This window comes from Arachis hypogaea, chromosome 11, assembly GCF_003086295.3.
Source record: "Arachis hypogaea cultivar Tifrunner chromosome 11, arahy.Tifrunner.gnm2.J5K5, whole genome shotgun sequence".
NCBI classification, from domain to species: Eukaryota; Viridiplantae; Streptophyta; class Magnoliopsida; order Fabales; family Fabaceae; genus Arachis; species Arachis hypogaea.
Genome location: NC_092046.1, coordinates 19,500,346 through 19,514,927, shown reverse-complemented (window position 1 = coordinate 19,514,927; position 14,582 = coordinate 19,500,346). Strand labels below are relative to the sequence as shown.

The following is a 14,582-nucleotide window of genomic DNA, read 5'->3' as shown; positions in this document are numbered from 1 at the left end:
CGCTTTTGTGGATCTATTGGCACGCTTTCTTTTTTGCCACGCTTTCAACTCTTGCCATGCTTAAAAGCGTGGCCATATGTATTAACCTATCGGCACGCTTTAAAAGCGTACCGAAAAGTGAAAGATATCGGCACACTTTTGAAACGTGCCAATAGTAAAAGATATGGTATCGCTTTTGAAACGTGCCAATAGTCGAAGAAACATGGACCTATTGCCACGCTTTTAAAGCGTGGCTATATCCCTATCATTAAAAAAACTGACATGTGCTTTTACATATACTCTAATGCACTCCAAAAATAATAAAAAACATTGACTAAAATTGTTGAATATCATTTAAAAAATTAATTAATGAAAATTAATATTACATTAATAAAATTCAAACCAAATTAGCTATATCATCTCTTATAACCAAAGTAGTTATAAAATACATTGGGATAAAAAATATAAATACATATAAAACTTATAAAGTCATTAACTTATTCTATCTCTTGGAAGAAGTTCTATCATTTTTGCACAATCGCTGGATAGTACGCCGTATGTGTCGCTCATGTCTTTCTAAGATCTCATGGACAATGTGCATTTGAGATATTAAGGGTCCTGAAAAATCAACCGTGTCTCCTTGATCCTGGGAACTCTGTAATGAAGGAAGTAAATGAAAATAAGTCTCAGCAAGGATGCATAAATTTCATAAAGCTAAAACAAAACAATGTTTGATCCATTTATGCTCTTGAGAAAAACAAAATTTATCTTTGAAGTCAAATAACTGCCTAGCATATAGCATTACAAGTTCCAAATTTAATATAAATCAGATACAACAAATCACCTATAAACAGTTTGTAAAATATATTTATATATAAATATATATAATGTAGATGAATGCCAATATTGAAACAAGATGAATGCCGTTATCATTCTAGGTGACAGAAACAAGATGAATTCCAATATTGAATCAAAGAACATCTTGACCAAGTACCTAAGTAGGTCATGCTCTTCTTCAGAAGTGCTGGTAGATGCATACATTGCTTTTGAAGATGGAAGAGCTTTTATCACTGCATCTACCAAGTCTGTAATGAAGGAAGGGCTGAGACCAAGAGCAGGAATATACAATATCATTTAACCATAGGTGAGGTTGGTGTAAAATACCCTAGAACCTATTACCCTTTCATAACCTGTCTTGTATAGTCATATGCTAGTGCACTACAATATATACATGCCAATGTATTCTATAATACTAACATAAGTTTAAGATTCATCTAAAAAATACATGCCAATGTAACTATTTGCTCTGAGGCTTTGTTCTGATAACTATTTGCTCTGAAAGTAAGAAACTAGTGAAATTGGTAAATTTGTAGATGATAAAGCAAAATACCTTCTGTTTGCCATCGGCTGTTTGCCTCTGTAGTAAAGAAGGACTCCTTACATCTGAAAACAGAAAATCTCCAAGATCTTCTAAATGTCTTCTAAGATCATCAGGAGAAATCTTTGAAGAATGCTTCTGTTTGACACAGATTACATCCTGACCACCAACAGCCATACCTACTACTATGTGTGTACCATATGTCTGAATGAACCTGCCTAACAAAATTCATCAGCACCACGTACGAATCAACATAGAAACCCAAACTTAAACACCATATCAAACTGTCAAGATCACTCCACATCAACTGAGATGGGTGCTATCAATGTCGAAACTCTTTCCTTAGTCTGTTCGGTTCATCAACAAGACAACAACTGGGCTAAATTTCGTAGGATCGCCAAAATGATGAATGTATAACAACCAACAACGAATTGAATTCAAGACACTCAATAATTATACCAGGAATACAAAGATCAATTTAGTGAATTCGCCACTCTACTTACTAAATGTAGTAGGGGCGTGGTGTTTACCTAGACAATGTCGTCGGGTCCCATTGAGCAGGAACAGACTTCTTAACTTCCTCTTGCAGCACAAGTGGAGAAGCTGTTAGATGTAAATAGTAGAGCAAAATGAAATAACCATCAAAAGCAAGATACTTGATGTCAGCAGCATCCCTCAACCAGTCACCACTTAAATCAATAAGAGCATTGAAATAGCCAGAAGGTATTTTCCCTTGCACTGCCGATTTCTGATTTAACAACTCAGATATCTAAAAGTTTAAAAAAGATTCAGATAGAGATCTTAAAACCCAAACATAGTGATATAACAAAGCTTTCTAACTGATTGGCATCTTACAAACGTAACAGAGAAGATATAGAGAAAAAGGAGGATCTGGTTGAACTCAAGCACATCGGATTTGAACCTTATTCTATCCCCTTTATCACAAGGAATGTTCTCAGAGACCCCTCTAATGGTGATGGAGGCTCCACCAGCTGCACGGATGAAAATATCCCTCTTGTGCATTTCATCAAGCACCACCAACCTCTTCCCACGGCCTCCAACTCCCTTTGCAAAATTATATGGCTATGTATTCTATAATGTTATATCTGACATGGATATTATTGAAGATATTATTATTCAATAATGGCGTACGTACGTAATATAGAATAGAATGGAAAGCAATACCACCATCCCTTGACCCGATACAGGACATGTGCATAGGATGAAAAAGAAAAGAACAAAAATGACTTGGTCTTGTATTTCTATACTGATAATTAATCAAGAAATAATGACAACTTATCTTCTTCTGGATTGGCCTACATGGTAAGGCAAATTTATATATGGTCCTCATAAAATAAAAATATATAGGAACAGGATATAAAACAACACAACAACCATCAATCTTGATCATTCAATCCAATCGTGCGTAAGCCCACGCCAGTTACTTATTGATGAATACAAAGCTAATAAGGATCAGAATACTTCTCTTCATTAGCTTCTCTAGCTCTCAATTCCTAAGTATAACTGCATGTAGTTCCTAAACATAAACATGAAAAATTTTCAAATCACATGTTAATGAATAAGCCTCTTGTTATTCTCAGAGCAGTACTTCACCTGAAACAGAAATAACACATCAAAAATCAAAATCACACATCCCATTCAGCTCAAACATGAATATTTGGCCTTTAAATATTTACAATTTGACCTAATCACACGAAGAACACGTACCACAGGGAGAGCATCGATGAAGTTGCTGTAAATTGTGTCTAGGGGACGGGTATTGTAATCTGCAGGGGTGCAAATTGCAGCCAGATTTATCGTCTGAAAAACACACAAAAACAAATGTTCAATTTCAATTTCGCAATGTAAGCACAAATCCAAGAAAAATAACATCAATAATTATAGAATGCAGTTAAAACAGCAGAAAACAGCAGAAATCATTCAATAAAAAGCAAGAGCTAATCACTAATCAATTCAATAAAAAGTTAACAGCAGAAAACATTCCATTAATCATCCAATTTTCTTGATTGATTTCTAAATGGAGCATTTTAAAAAAATGAAGATGGAGCACAACTGATCACTAACCTTCGAGCAGCACGGCGAGCAGAACCACGACAGAGAAGCGAGCAGAGCTGCAACAGAGAGAGGCGAGCAGAACCGCGACAGAGAGAGGCGAGCAGCACGACGACCAGAATGGCAAGAAGGACAGCAAGAGGAATGGCGAGTTGGCTAACACAACGATGAACCTGGTAGCGATCTTGAGCGTGAAGGGTGGCGACAGTGAGATAGATGGTGGCGTGATGGAGGTTAGGGTTTTCTGTTGATGAAGGCTGGGTTCGAGAAGATGATGATGGAGATGGATGAACGACGCCAAGGCTGGAAACGCTGAAGATGGATGAACGATGCCAAGGCTGGGTTCGAGAAGAGCTTTCGAGAAGATGAAGCTGATGGCGCCTTAGCTTTTAGGGTTTGAAAGTTAATTTTTAGGGTTTCATTATTTTTAGTAGTGTATGTGTTGTTGTTATCATTTTTAGTTAAAAGTGAATTTGATAACAATGTTAAGTTAGTGTGTGTTGTTGCTATCATTTTTAGGGTAAAGTTTGATAACTTAGAAAAAAAAGGTTAAGTGTGGGAAAAATAGGTGGAAAACTAAATTTTAGGGGAGGGAACTCTATCGACACATTTTTTTACGGTGCCAAAATAAACACGGTATAGCCACACTTTTCAAGCGTGCCGGTTTCTCTCTATGGCCACGCTTTTTAAGCGTGACAAAAAAAAAGGTGGCCAAATTTTTAAGCAGTGGCCACCCTCGTAAAAGCATGCCGATTTTCTTCTATCGCCACGCTTTTCAAGCGTGACAGTAAAAAAGCGTGGCCAAATTTCAAATAAGTGGGCACCCTCGTAAAAGCATGCCGATTTCCCTCTATGGCCATGCTTTTTAAGCGTGGCAAAAAAAGCGTGGCCAAATCACAAATCAGTGGTCACCCTCGCCAAAGCGTGGCCATAGACCATTTTTCGGCACGCTTTAAAAGCGTGGCAAGAAAAAAGTGTGCCGACAGACATTTTTTCTTGTAGTGCGAACTACCAACTCGGGTACATGGAGAAACCCATTCAATTCTCATAATTTTTCTCATGCAATGATTCCAATTCCCAAGACATTCTTCCGCCTTCTTCTTCTTTCATCCATGAATTTTGATTTCTTCTGCAAAGATGTATTTTTTATTTTATTTTTATTCATAGATCAAATAAGATGTAAATTTTTTAATCTAGCCGCTTTATGTCTGTTGCCATTTTTGTTTCAAATAAAAATGAGATTTTTGGTTGATCGGAGTGGTGGAGAATGAATTTGAGATCTTGCACACAACAATGATGTCAATTGGTGGTTTCATGTTATCAGAGGCTAGGTCACAATTATAGGAATCAATTTGGATTTCTTTGTTTGATTGACTATTCATTTTGCTACTCTAAGAAATTTGATGCACTTTAAATTGTAAAGTGAGTATTGTTTGGAAAATGATGCATTTTGTTCTACTTCTCAAATGAAATTAAAAGAAAAATAATGTAGTTGATTTTAATTTATAAGTGTTTACAAAGTATGAAAAGCAAACAGAAGAAGAAAAAAGTTAGGGAGAGACGAGGAGAGTTAAAACTCTACTAAATGATTTGTAATTTTGTATAGAATAAATAATAGGTATAATAATAAATTTATTCATCTTTAATAATTTTTTTGTAATGATTATTGTCAAAAGAGACTTAATTAAAAAAAATATTAGTACATGAATCTAATTCAAAGAAAAAAAAATGTAGAGATCAATTTAAAAATTGGATAAAATTATAAGAATTAATAGAATAATTAAACCTAAGTACACTATAAGATTAATATTTATTTGAGGGAGTATTTTAGTGAAGGTTTTTAAAAACCTCCACAATGCCTTTATTGATGGCAATTTAAAAAATCTCCACCTATAATTCATTAAAATTCATAATTTTAAAACAAAAGCTCATTTTCTCTTTCTCCAAAATGAGAAGCGTTGAGTTAGCTGAGAGAGTGGCTATGAAACCCTAGGTTTTTCACCTCCATTTTCGCCGCCATTTCGGCTGCCATTTCTGCCGCCGCAGCCGCCGACGCCGACGCCGTTACCACTGCCGTATCCGTTTGCAGCAGAGACCTTCCCTTTGAACTGCTGCTGGTACTGCTTTTTTTTCTTCCGACGCCGTTACCACTTCCGAGCTTCTTCTTCAACGCCGCTTTCTGTCACTCCAATTTCTTCTTTGAACTGCTGCTGGTACTTCTTTTTCTTCTTCTTCCCTATTAATCTGTTGATATTTCTTCTTGTACTTCTTTTTCTTCTTCTTCCCTATTAATCTGTTGATATTTCTTCTTTGTTAACAATAAATTGCATTGTTGATTTTGTTTCTTATTTTTCTTTATACCGTTGAATTGGTTCATTTGGTTAATGGTTTCTTAATCGAACTTTAAGGAATCGTTAATTTATTTATATTAATATATAATTTTTTTGCATTGTGTGGTACTTTGTCTTCGATTAATATATTTTATGTTCGCTGCAATTTTTTTGTTTTCCCAGTTAAATTTCTTTTAATTTTGTTGCTGAAAATATAACTTATTTTTTATGTCTTTTCATTTTTTAATTTTGCTCTTTCGTTCTTTATTCACAAATTGTATTCAGTTGAACGAAATCCATTGCAAGACTAGAACTTAGGTTGATAAGTTAAAGTTAGGTGAGGGCACGTGGTGGTAGGTCCTTTGGGCTCAATTATCTGCTATTGCTTTACATAATTACATGGAGTCCTTCACGGACCGTGATAATTGTGTAGAATGACTCATCCTAACTTTATATGTGAGTGTGAAGTGTGAACCTTTGTTTTTTCCTTCCAATTATTTGAATTTAATTTCTTAATTAGCTGTTTTGCAAATGGATAATTCTAGATTATCTCTTCTCTTAATTGATCATCTTATAGATTGAGTATTGGATATATAATATAATAAGTAGCATTTAAAAACTAAGCTCTTTTATTGACATAACATCAAATGATCCAATAGGTGGCTTTTGAATTAGCTCTGTGGCTTCTTTAGAAGAGAAGGAAAGAAAAAAAAGTAAAAGTTAAAAACTAAAAATTGATCTCTTTTTTTTGGTGATTTCTGAAAGCTTATTAGCAAGATTAAGATGCCTTGCCCTTTTGTCTCAATCAGATAATTCCTCCTTGCTAGTTAGTTTCTGCCAATCAATCTAACTCTTACAACAGAAAAAAAGTAGGGAAAAAAATAAAAATAAATAAATAAGTAAATAAATAAATCTGATCTTTTGTGCTACTTCATCTTTTGTGCTGACAAATATCTCAGTTTCAGTATCCACAGAAGTCCATATTCTTTTGGCAGGAGCTGTTCCAGGATCCTATACCAACATAAATTAAAACATGCCCATTATTCATTTTTCTATGATGTAACAAAACATAAACTCAAATAACATTTCTGAATAAAAGTCTCTTATAGTTTTCTTTTCGTGTTCAAGATAGATTTTTCTGTATCTCTTCAAAGCTGAAGCCTGTGAGTTATTTAGTCGTTATACCTTTGTTTCTGATTCTCTTGTCTCAGTTTTGAATCTTTGCTGTGAATAGGGCCTATTGAGATGAACTTTGGTGTGTAAGCTTCCTCGTTCAACTTGAACATGTTACAACTTTAGTCGTTGTACCTCTGTTCTGTTGCAACTTTCTTATTGGTATTCCCTTTTATTCTGTATTTTTTTAAGTCAAGACATTAATTACTGTTATGTTAGGAGTGATAATTAGTTACTTTGTTTTGGTTGGTTGATCTGCATTTTGTATTTTTATTTTCTGTTCTTATTTTTTAAGTTTGATTTATAAAATATGTTTAAAATCAATGAGTATTTTTTACTATGTATGTGACTTAGGCTTTTTTACTATGTATGTTTAAAATCAATGACTTAGGCTTTTTGGACACAGGCCTTTCTCTTATTACTGCTGTAAACACTGCCCTTTTCCCATCTACCAGTTTGATTATTTGCTATGAACATGATTCTCTATCTTTCTTTCTAATTGTGAATTATAATTACTTGATTAATTAACTATTTTCTTTGCTACCTGCTCTTATCAGCTGTCTCTTAACTAGAGTTTTGAGTTACTTCTATTTACTTATGCGAAGCAGTGATATTGGCTACCATCTATGTACTCGGATTTATTGACAAAAGATAAAATCAGCTGAGAGACTTCATAGTCTCTTTTTTATAAATCATACACCAACCTGGACTTCTGTGTATAACAAGAATAGTTTACTAGTAGGGCTATTCTGTATAAATATTTTCGTATTTGTACTTTATCATCCACCACAATGCCATGCTGCAGCTTGAATTATTACATATCTTTGCCAACTTAGAATTTTGCTTCAATGTGTGATAGGCAAGGTTTACATAAAGTTGGGTGTGGAGATTTCTGCTGATGTTGAACTTGTAGAACCATTACCAAAATCCTGTATATGGCGACAAGCTAGAGGTTCAGCTACTGAAATTTCTGGAATTGATGATGGTCTAGGATCCATAGACAAGGTTTTTTCTTTTCCAATTGTAGCATTCTTTGGTGAAGTAGTCTAGTTCTGCAGTTGCCAAAATTTATGTGTTGAACTCTTGGTGCAGGCTAGTGTTGCACAACAGTGGTACGATGAACTGGATGATCTTGCCGCTCCTAAACCCAAAACAGAAATGGTTGTTGAAGATGATAATCTGAATAACAATTTGGTTGTTGACGATAAGAAAATTTGCATCAACTGTTGTGTTTGCAATAGCTCTGGAACAAGTGAGGTATGCATATTTGTTTTTGACCATGACTTTTTCTCATGTCATTTACTGATTAGAATAGCATACAAGAGATGGTAACATAATTGATGTGCCTTATTCTGTTATTAGTCCAAGTTGTTCTCTTCTGTGGCTGTCTTGAATTAATTTTCTCATTAATCTTGTAAGTTGAGGTATAACTTTCTTCATTATATACATCATTAGGTATATTTCTCAGTCCAACCACTTCACTATTCTTTATAGACTTCCTTTCTGGTGCTTATTTATTCGTTAAATCATGCTTAAGTATGAAATATTTTCCATCTTTACTCTAGATGCATTTAACTTGATATATCTATCATTTTTGTTTCTCTTCTTGATAAGCTCACCTATGTTTGTGCTAGTTTTAGTACATTAGTAACTTGAAGTAGATTGCTAAGATTTATTTTGAATTGGGTCAGAAGTTTTACCACAATTTCTCTTAGGTTTAGTCCCTATTATAGTTATATCTATAAAGTATTGGTTATTTACCTTTGCAAAGCGATAATGTGTAGTCTGTTTCAATTATAAAATGAGTGTTTGTGCATTATGAGAGCCTATATTAATCCTATATCCTCTTCGCACTATTGCTCCTTTCCATATCCATTATGAGTGACTTGTTATGCCTTTGTTTATTTCCTCCTTAGAGGAGAGGTTACTGTTAGATTTAAAAAATACATTAGAAGTGTATATGTCAGTGTATATGATATCATGTATTATAACTAAAAGACCAAGAGAGTTAATTGCTTACTTGAATTTCAATTATTTGCTTATTATTTACTTTCTTTCCTTATTTTTTCGTAATTGAAAAAAACATATGAAAAACTATATCGTATTAAATTAAAGTCTTTTAGTCTTTTACATTGCAATCAATTTTCAAAGTCTGCATTTGTTTATTGAGAGTTCAAAATTGATCATTCGTAATCAAATACAAGTTAGAGAAACATTTAAAGGTATACATTGAAGGTTAGTTCCTTTTCCCATTTTTTTCTCTCTTTTTTGAGTCATGAAAATGTTAGCATTAGTTTAATATATACAAAGATAATTTTTTATTTTATTGATCCTCCACTTGTTTATTTTCATGTGTATAAAATCAGTATCTTTTTTTTAAATTTGTCAATATTATAAATATTTATATTTAAAAATAACAATACACCAAATTTATTTTTCATCAGGTTCTTTACTAATTAGAGAACTATCACTTCATTTATTAAATAAAAATACCAATACACCAAATTATTCTCTTTATTAATTATTATGTTCTGCTATTTGAGTTTAATTTGCAGAGGAGGCTCGGTACTGCTATTAATTATTCTCTTTCATTTTTTATTTTTATTTTACAAATTAAACTCACTCATGGATTTAATTTCTGGTTTTATTAGGCATTTGCTTGGATTTCTTCTGTTTCTGGGATTAAAGTGGGTACTGATTTTTCTCTCACCAGTTTCTTGTTATTGCTTTTGAACAAGCGCTTGTTGAGGTAAGATAATAATTATATCCTATTTTGTTTTAAATATGTTAGAAGTCTATTATAGCTTTGTAGTTTATTATGTTAGAAATCTCATATATATTTAGTAGTACACATGTCTAGTAATTATTTTTCCCTACTTGAAGTTTAACTAGCAACAATGGATAAATCTTGGATTGCTAAGCCACGAAACTTAGATGAATATATAGTTGGTCTAGAAAACTTCTTGGATTTTGCATTTCAACATGGAGCAATTGGGAATAGTAAGATAATATGTCCGTGTCCAAGTTGTGGGTTTCGCAAATGGCATGCTCGAAAAGATGTTAGAGATCATTTACTTTACAAACCATTCCCTAAGAATTATGTTGTATGGAACTTTCATGGCGAGAAAGAAGTAACCGAATTCTCAACAAGTGCACATGTCATGCGCGAGACATTGGTAACTGAACATCCCCTAAATAACATGGTAAATGATGTTTTCGGGATACATATGGATCAGGAGAGTGGTGAAGATTCAAGCATGGAAGATTTTGTAAACGATGAGCCAACAGAAAATCACAAAGACTTTGATGAGTTTCTCAAGGAAGGCAATCAAAAGCTACAAGAAGGAAGCGACTTCACAAAGCTAGAATTCATAGTCAAATTGTATCATATTAAAGACTTGTGTGGACTAAGTGACAAGGCCATTACCATGATACTTGAGTTGGTGAGGGATGCTTTTAGTTGTGTGAATTTGCCTACGACTTTTGATCAGGCAAAGAAACTAATTCAAAAACTAAGTCTTGACTATATTAAGATAGATGCTTGCCCCAATGATTGTATGTTGTTCGAGGATGAAGACCCAAACAACATCCAACAAACATGCAGTCATTGTGGTGCTTCTAGGTGGAATTCTAAGAAGAAGAAGAAGAAAAAGCAAGCTGCCAAGGTTTTGAGATACTTTCCGTTGAAACCAAGGTTGCAAAGATTGTTCATGTGTCGTAAAACTGCAGAGCATATATTATGGCATGCAACAGCGAAGGGAGAAAATGACAAAATGGTGCATCCAAGGGATGGTGAGGCGTGGAAGACTTTTGATTTAACACACAGAGAGTTTGGATTGCAACCTAGAAATGTTCGCTTAGGACTTGCTAGTGATGGTTTTAATCCTTATAGATCAATGAGTTCTACTCATAGCATTTGGCCTGTGTTTCTGATTCCATATAATCTTCCTCCTTGGATGTGTATGAAACACACTTCCTTTATCCTGTCAATGGTTATACCTGGCAAGCATAGTCCCGGAAATAATATTGACATATATCTTAAACCACTTGTCAGAGTTAAAAGAATTATGGGATGAGGGTATGGAAATTTATGATGCATTATAACATAAAATGTTTAGGATTCATGCAGCTCTTATATGGACAGTTAGTGATTTTCCTGGCCTAAGCATGCTCTCCGGATGGAACACATATACTGGTTTGGCTTGCCCAACTTGTAATTTTGATGCAAAACCTTGTTATCTTAATCATAGCAAAAAATGGTGTTATATAGGTCATCGACGTTTTCTTGGTAGACAACATCGATTCAGATTAAGTAGAGTTTGTTTTGATGGACACACAGAAGAACGTGATCCTCCAACTATATTATCAGGATCCGAAATTCTGGCACAAGTAGAAAATATTGATGTTACATTCGGGAAGAAAGAAAAGTTGAACAAGAAAGGAAAAAGAGGTAGGCAAGCAACTATGCAGTGGAGAAAGAGAAGCATCTTTTTTGAACTTCCATATTAGAAAACCAACTTGTTGCGTCATAACCTTGACTTTATGCACATTGAGAAAAATATATGCGATAATATTTTGTATACTTTGCTCAATGAGAAATCTAAAACAAAAGATAATCTCAATGCCCGAAAAGATCTACAAGACATGGGAATAAGGCGTGATCTTTGGCCAGATGATAATGGAAAATATCACCTTGCTTTGTATTCACTAACCCGAGATGCTAAAAAGGTCTTTCTTGCAACTTTGAAGAATGTTAGAGTGCCCGATGGTTACTCAAGTAATATATCTCGATGTATTGATGAGGCACAACAAAAATCATTGGACTTAAAATTCATGACTGTCATATTTTGATTGAGCAGTTGCTTCCACTAGCAATCCGTAATGTGCTGCCAAACCAGGTTACCTCAGTTTTGATAGAGTTCTGCTCATTTTTTAGAATTCTCTGTGGTAAGAGTCTAAGTCGTACAGAACTTGATAAGCTCCAAGATCGCATTGTGATTACTCTTTGTCATTTGGAAATGTTATTTCCTCCATCATTCTTCACTGTTATGGTGCATCTAACAGTCCATCTTGTTGAGGAAGCAAAACTTGGAGGGCCAGTCCATTATCGATACATGTATCCTATCGAAAGGTACAATAATGCTTTCCCTTTTTAAAATAAAAATCATTTGATAAAATTGTAGTACATTGACAATTTATCCATGTAGGGAATTGGGACACTTGAAGTCCTTTGTACGAAATAAAGCACATCCAGAAGGTTCTATTGCTGAGGGTTATTTAGCTGAAGAGTCTCTTACTTTCTGTTCTCGGTATATTGACGACATGGAGACTAGATTTAACAGGCCTAGTCGTCTTTGTTATGATCCCCCTTATGAAATGTCTTCAGTCTTGCCCAAGTTAGGTACTCCACATGGAGGTCATTCAAACTTCAATTTAACTAAAATAGAGAAGTTGCAAGCTCATCGTTATGTGGTTTTCAATCGCGAAGGTGTGAAACCATATATCAATGCCTTTAGAGACCACATTAGGAGAACTTCAAAGGGAAGAAGACTCTCACCTACAGAGATAGAAAAGAAAGTTAATAAATATTTTGTTGATTGGTTTCAAGCATTGGTAAGTGAAAATTCATATTTTATAAAGTATACATTGTATATTGGTTAACTAAATAATCTTGACTGATACTTTTTATTTATTTCAGAGTGTGAATCCAGATAATCCATATGAAATGTCAACTGATATAAAGTTTCTTGCACGAGGCCCAATGATGAATGCAAGGAGATTTTCTGTTTATGACATCAACGGGTATAGATTTCGAACTTTGACTAGAGAATTTGGTCTTAAGACACAAAATAGTGGAGTATTCTTAGTCTCTAACACACCCTGCATTGCAAGTATTGCTGATAGAAATATGAGACAAGCAAATTTGCCATATTATGACAAGTTAGAAGATATAATTGAACTTAACTACCATGGACAATTTTCTGTTGTTCTTTTTAAATGCAAATGGGCTGACAATACTAGGGACAGAGGCTATAAAAAGGACCATTGGAATTTCAATTGTGTCAATTTTGATAGATTAATTCACACGGGTGAGCGTGAGGAATATGAACCTTATATTGAAGCATCTTAAGCACAAATGGTGTATTATGTTGATGATATGGTAAATAAAGGGTGGAGTATTGCTGTGCATGTCAAGCCAAGGGATATGTATGACATGGGTCAAGGAAATGAAGATATAGTGTACGAAAATGAGCTGATCAAGAGCAAGAACTTGAACAATTATTTGACCCTAATAATGAGTACATCCAATTAGCTACCAATTTATTAGATAACGATGCTATTGAAGATAATGTAGCTACTAACTTGGCAAGGGATATGTTTGAATGAAAGTTTGTACAAAATTTTACCAAAGGTAATGTTTTATGCTTTTTATTTATTATATGCTTGACATTTTACCAAAGGTTGATGATATTATTAATTAATAATATTTATTTATTGGAGCAGATTTCATATGGAAAGACAACCACTAATAATAATTAGTAGAGGCAGAGCTTTGTACTGAAGTTGGAATTGTTACCAGAGGTATTATTATCACTATTACCCTTTTTAATTAATAGTATTTGTTGCTGTTGAGATTTTTCTATGTGCTGCATGCATTTGTTATTTAATTTGAGTTGCTTATTGGGACTTGGATGAACCCTTGTGTTGGATCAATGGCTGCTGAAAATGAGACGAGTGTTAATTGCAAGAGGGCTACATGCAAGATGGGTAGCAGCATCATTGCTGCATGTTGGAGGTTGTATTTTCAAAATGTTTATTGTAATTATTGTTATTTTTTTAGCAAAGTCCATCTTGAAAACAGTAGTTAATAAATCAAACAAGCTTCTTTATTTTTTGGAGTGATTTTAGGGATTTAAATACTTGATTTTGATGCACTAAACTAAATTAAAAACTGATTGAAAATGTGAACAGCTATTGATTCCAATTATGTGACTGTTTTTGTAGATATACTCGATGGCTCATGGACCATGACTATCACTATCAGTCGCTATGCCCAAAAAGAAAAAGGCATAAATTACAGGCTTGTGGATAGTGCTAATTCTATGCTATTGTTTTTATATATTAGATGGTGCTACTTCTATGCTACTGATTTTATTTTGAGGCTTTTATGTAATTAGATGATATTGAAATATTAAAGTTGTATTATTTTACTTTTTAAAGAAAAATAATAATAGTTATGTAGAATAATATCATATGGAATTGTGTTTGGAACTATTGACATTGAGAATATTTTTATATATAGAGTTATATCTTATATTGAGAAATTGTGTTATAAAAGATTTAGTTTTTAAATTTTGATATTAAAAAATAAATTTCTAATTTGAGAGTATATGAATAAGATAAGATTAATGAATGATTTGTAATTAAAAATAAATAATTAATTACAGGATTTGTGGAGGTTTGAAAATCACACAAAATAGTTAATTCTTGTTAAATTAAAAAATTAATTTGTGGGGGTTTTAAACTGCCACAAAAGTGATTTAAAACCGTCACAAAAGTCCAATATAAAACCCCCACTAAACACTCACAAAACCCCCACTGAATAAATTGTGGAGGTTTTTAAAAACTCCCACAAAAGACCTCATGGC

General features: G+C 33.6%; 3 protein-coding genes across 9 annotated transcripts; 2 read left to right on the top strand and 1 right to left on the bottom strand.

Annotated features, from left to right (window-relative positions):
• Positions 1-309: 309 nt before the first annotated feature.
• On the bottom strand, positions 310-3,862 carry LOC112720494 (MACPF domain-containing protein At4g24290). 6 transcript variants are annotated; one of them, XR_003162192.3, is made up of 7 exons: positions 3,443-3,862; positions 3,086-3,178; positions 2,213-2,971; positions 1,888-2,126; positions 1,370-1,571; positions 974-1,064; positions 310-634 (listed from the first exon to the last, which is right to left on the bottom strand). XR_003162192.3 is itself a non-coding variant. In XM_025771463.3 (7 exons), the coding sequence occupies exons 3-6, from the start codon at positions 2,378-2,380 to the stop codon at positions 995-997; spliced, it is 696 nt and encodes a 231-aa protein (XP_025627248.1). In that variant the 5' UTR covers positions 2,381-2,971; positions 3,086-3,178; positions 3,443-3,862; the 3' UTR covers positions 310-634; positions 974-994. The 6 variants fall into 6 exon arrangements, 2 of the variants coding, with proteins under 2 accessions (XP_025627248.1, XP_072062674.1); XM_025771463.3 differs by having other exon boundaries at positions 974-1,081; XR_011867364.1 differs by lacking the exon at positions 974-1,064 and having other exon boundaries at positions 1,370-1,575.
• Positions 3,863-5,302: 1,440 nt separating this feature from the next.
• Positions 5,303-11,199, top strand: LOC112720492 (uncharacterized). 2 transcript variants are annotated; one of them, XM_072206571.1, is made up of 6 exons: positions 5,362-5,643; positions 6,972-7,095; positions 7,793-7,938; positions 8,026-8,190; positions 9,585-9,682; positions 9,817-11,199. In XM_072206571.1, the coding sequence occupies exon 6, from the start codon at positions 9,831-9,833 to the stop codon at positions 11,007-11,009; it is 1,179 nt and encodes a 392-aa protein (XP_072062672.1). In that variant the 5' UTR covers positions 5,362-5,643; positions 6,972-7,095; positions 7,793-7,938; positions 8,026-8,190; positions 9,585-9,682; positions 9,817-9,830; the 3' UTR covers positions 11,010-11,199. The 2 variants fall into 2 exon arrangements, with proteins under 2 accessions (XP_025627245.2, XP_072062672.1); XM_025771460.3 differs by lacking the exon at positions 6,972-7,095 and having other exon boundaries at positions 5,303-5,643.
• Positions 11,200-11,577: 378 nt separating this feature from the next.
• LOC140172961 (uncharacterized) lies at positions 11,578-14,258 on the top strand. The gene is made up of 6 exons (XM_072205909.1): positions 11,578-11,685; positions 11,793-12,064; positions 12,141-12,546; positions 12,632-12,735; positions 13,438-13,515; positions 13,939-14,258. The coding sequence occupies exons 1-5, from the start codon at positions 11,578-11,580 to the stop codon at positions 13,493-13,495; spliced, it is 948 nt and encodes a 315-aa protein (XP_072062010.1). The 3' UTR covers positions 13,496-13,515; positions 13,939-14,258.
• The last annotated feature ends 324 nt before the right edge of the window (positions 14,259-14,582 follow it).

Bases quoted from the DNA above. Each gene is read 5' to 3' on its own strand.
- LOC112720494 (XM_072206573.1), bottom strand. From the start codon at position 2,380: ATGCACAAGAGGGATATTTTCATCCGTGCAGCTGGTGGAGCCTCCATC. The intron at 2,127-2,212 runs GTAAGATGCCAA...TTAAACTTTTAG, and splicing joins ATATCTTCTCTGTTACGTTT to ATATCTGAGTTGTTAAATCA. The intron at 1,572-1,887 runs GTAAACACCACG...TTTGTTAGGCAG, and splicing joins GACCCGACGACATTGTCTAG to GTTCATTCAGACATATGGTA.
- LOC112720492 (XM_025771460.3), top strand. From the start codon at position 9,831: ATGGATAAATCTTGGATTGCTAAGCCACGAAACTTAGATGAATATATA.
- LOC140172961 (XM_072205909.1), top strand. From the start codon at position 11,578: ATGGGAATAAGGCGTGATCTTTGGCCAGATGATAATGGAAAATATCAC. The intron at 11,686-11,792 runs GTTAGAGTGCCC...TTGATTGAGCAG, and splicing joins TTCTTGCAACTTTGAAGAAT to TTGCTTCCACTAGCAATCCG. The intron at 12,547-12,631 runs GTAAGTGAAAAT...TATTTATTTCAG, and splicing joins TTGATTGGTTTCAAGCATTG to AGTGTGAATCCAGATAATCC.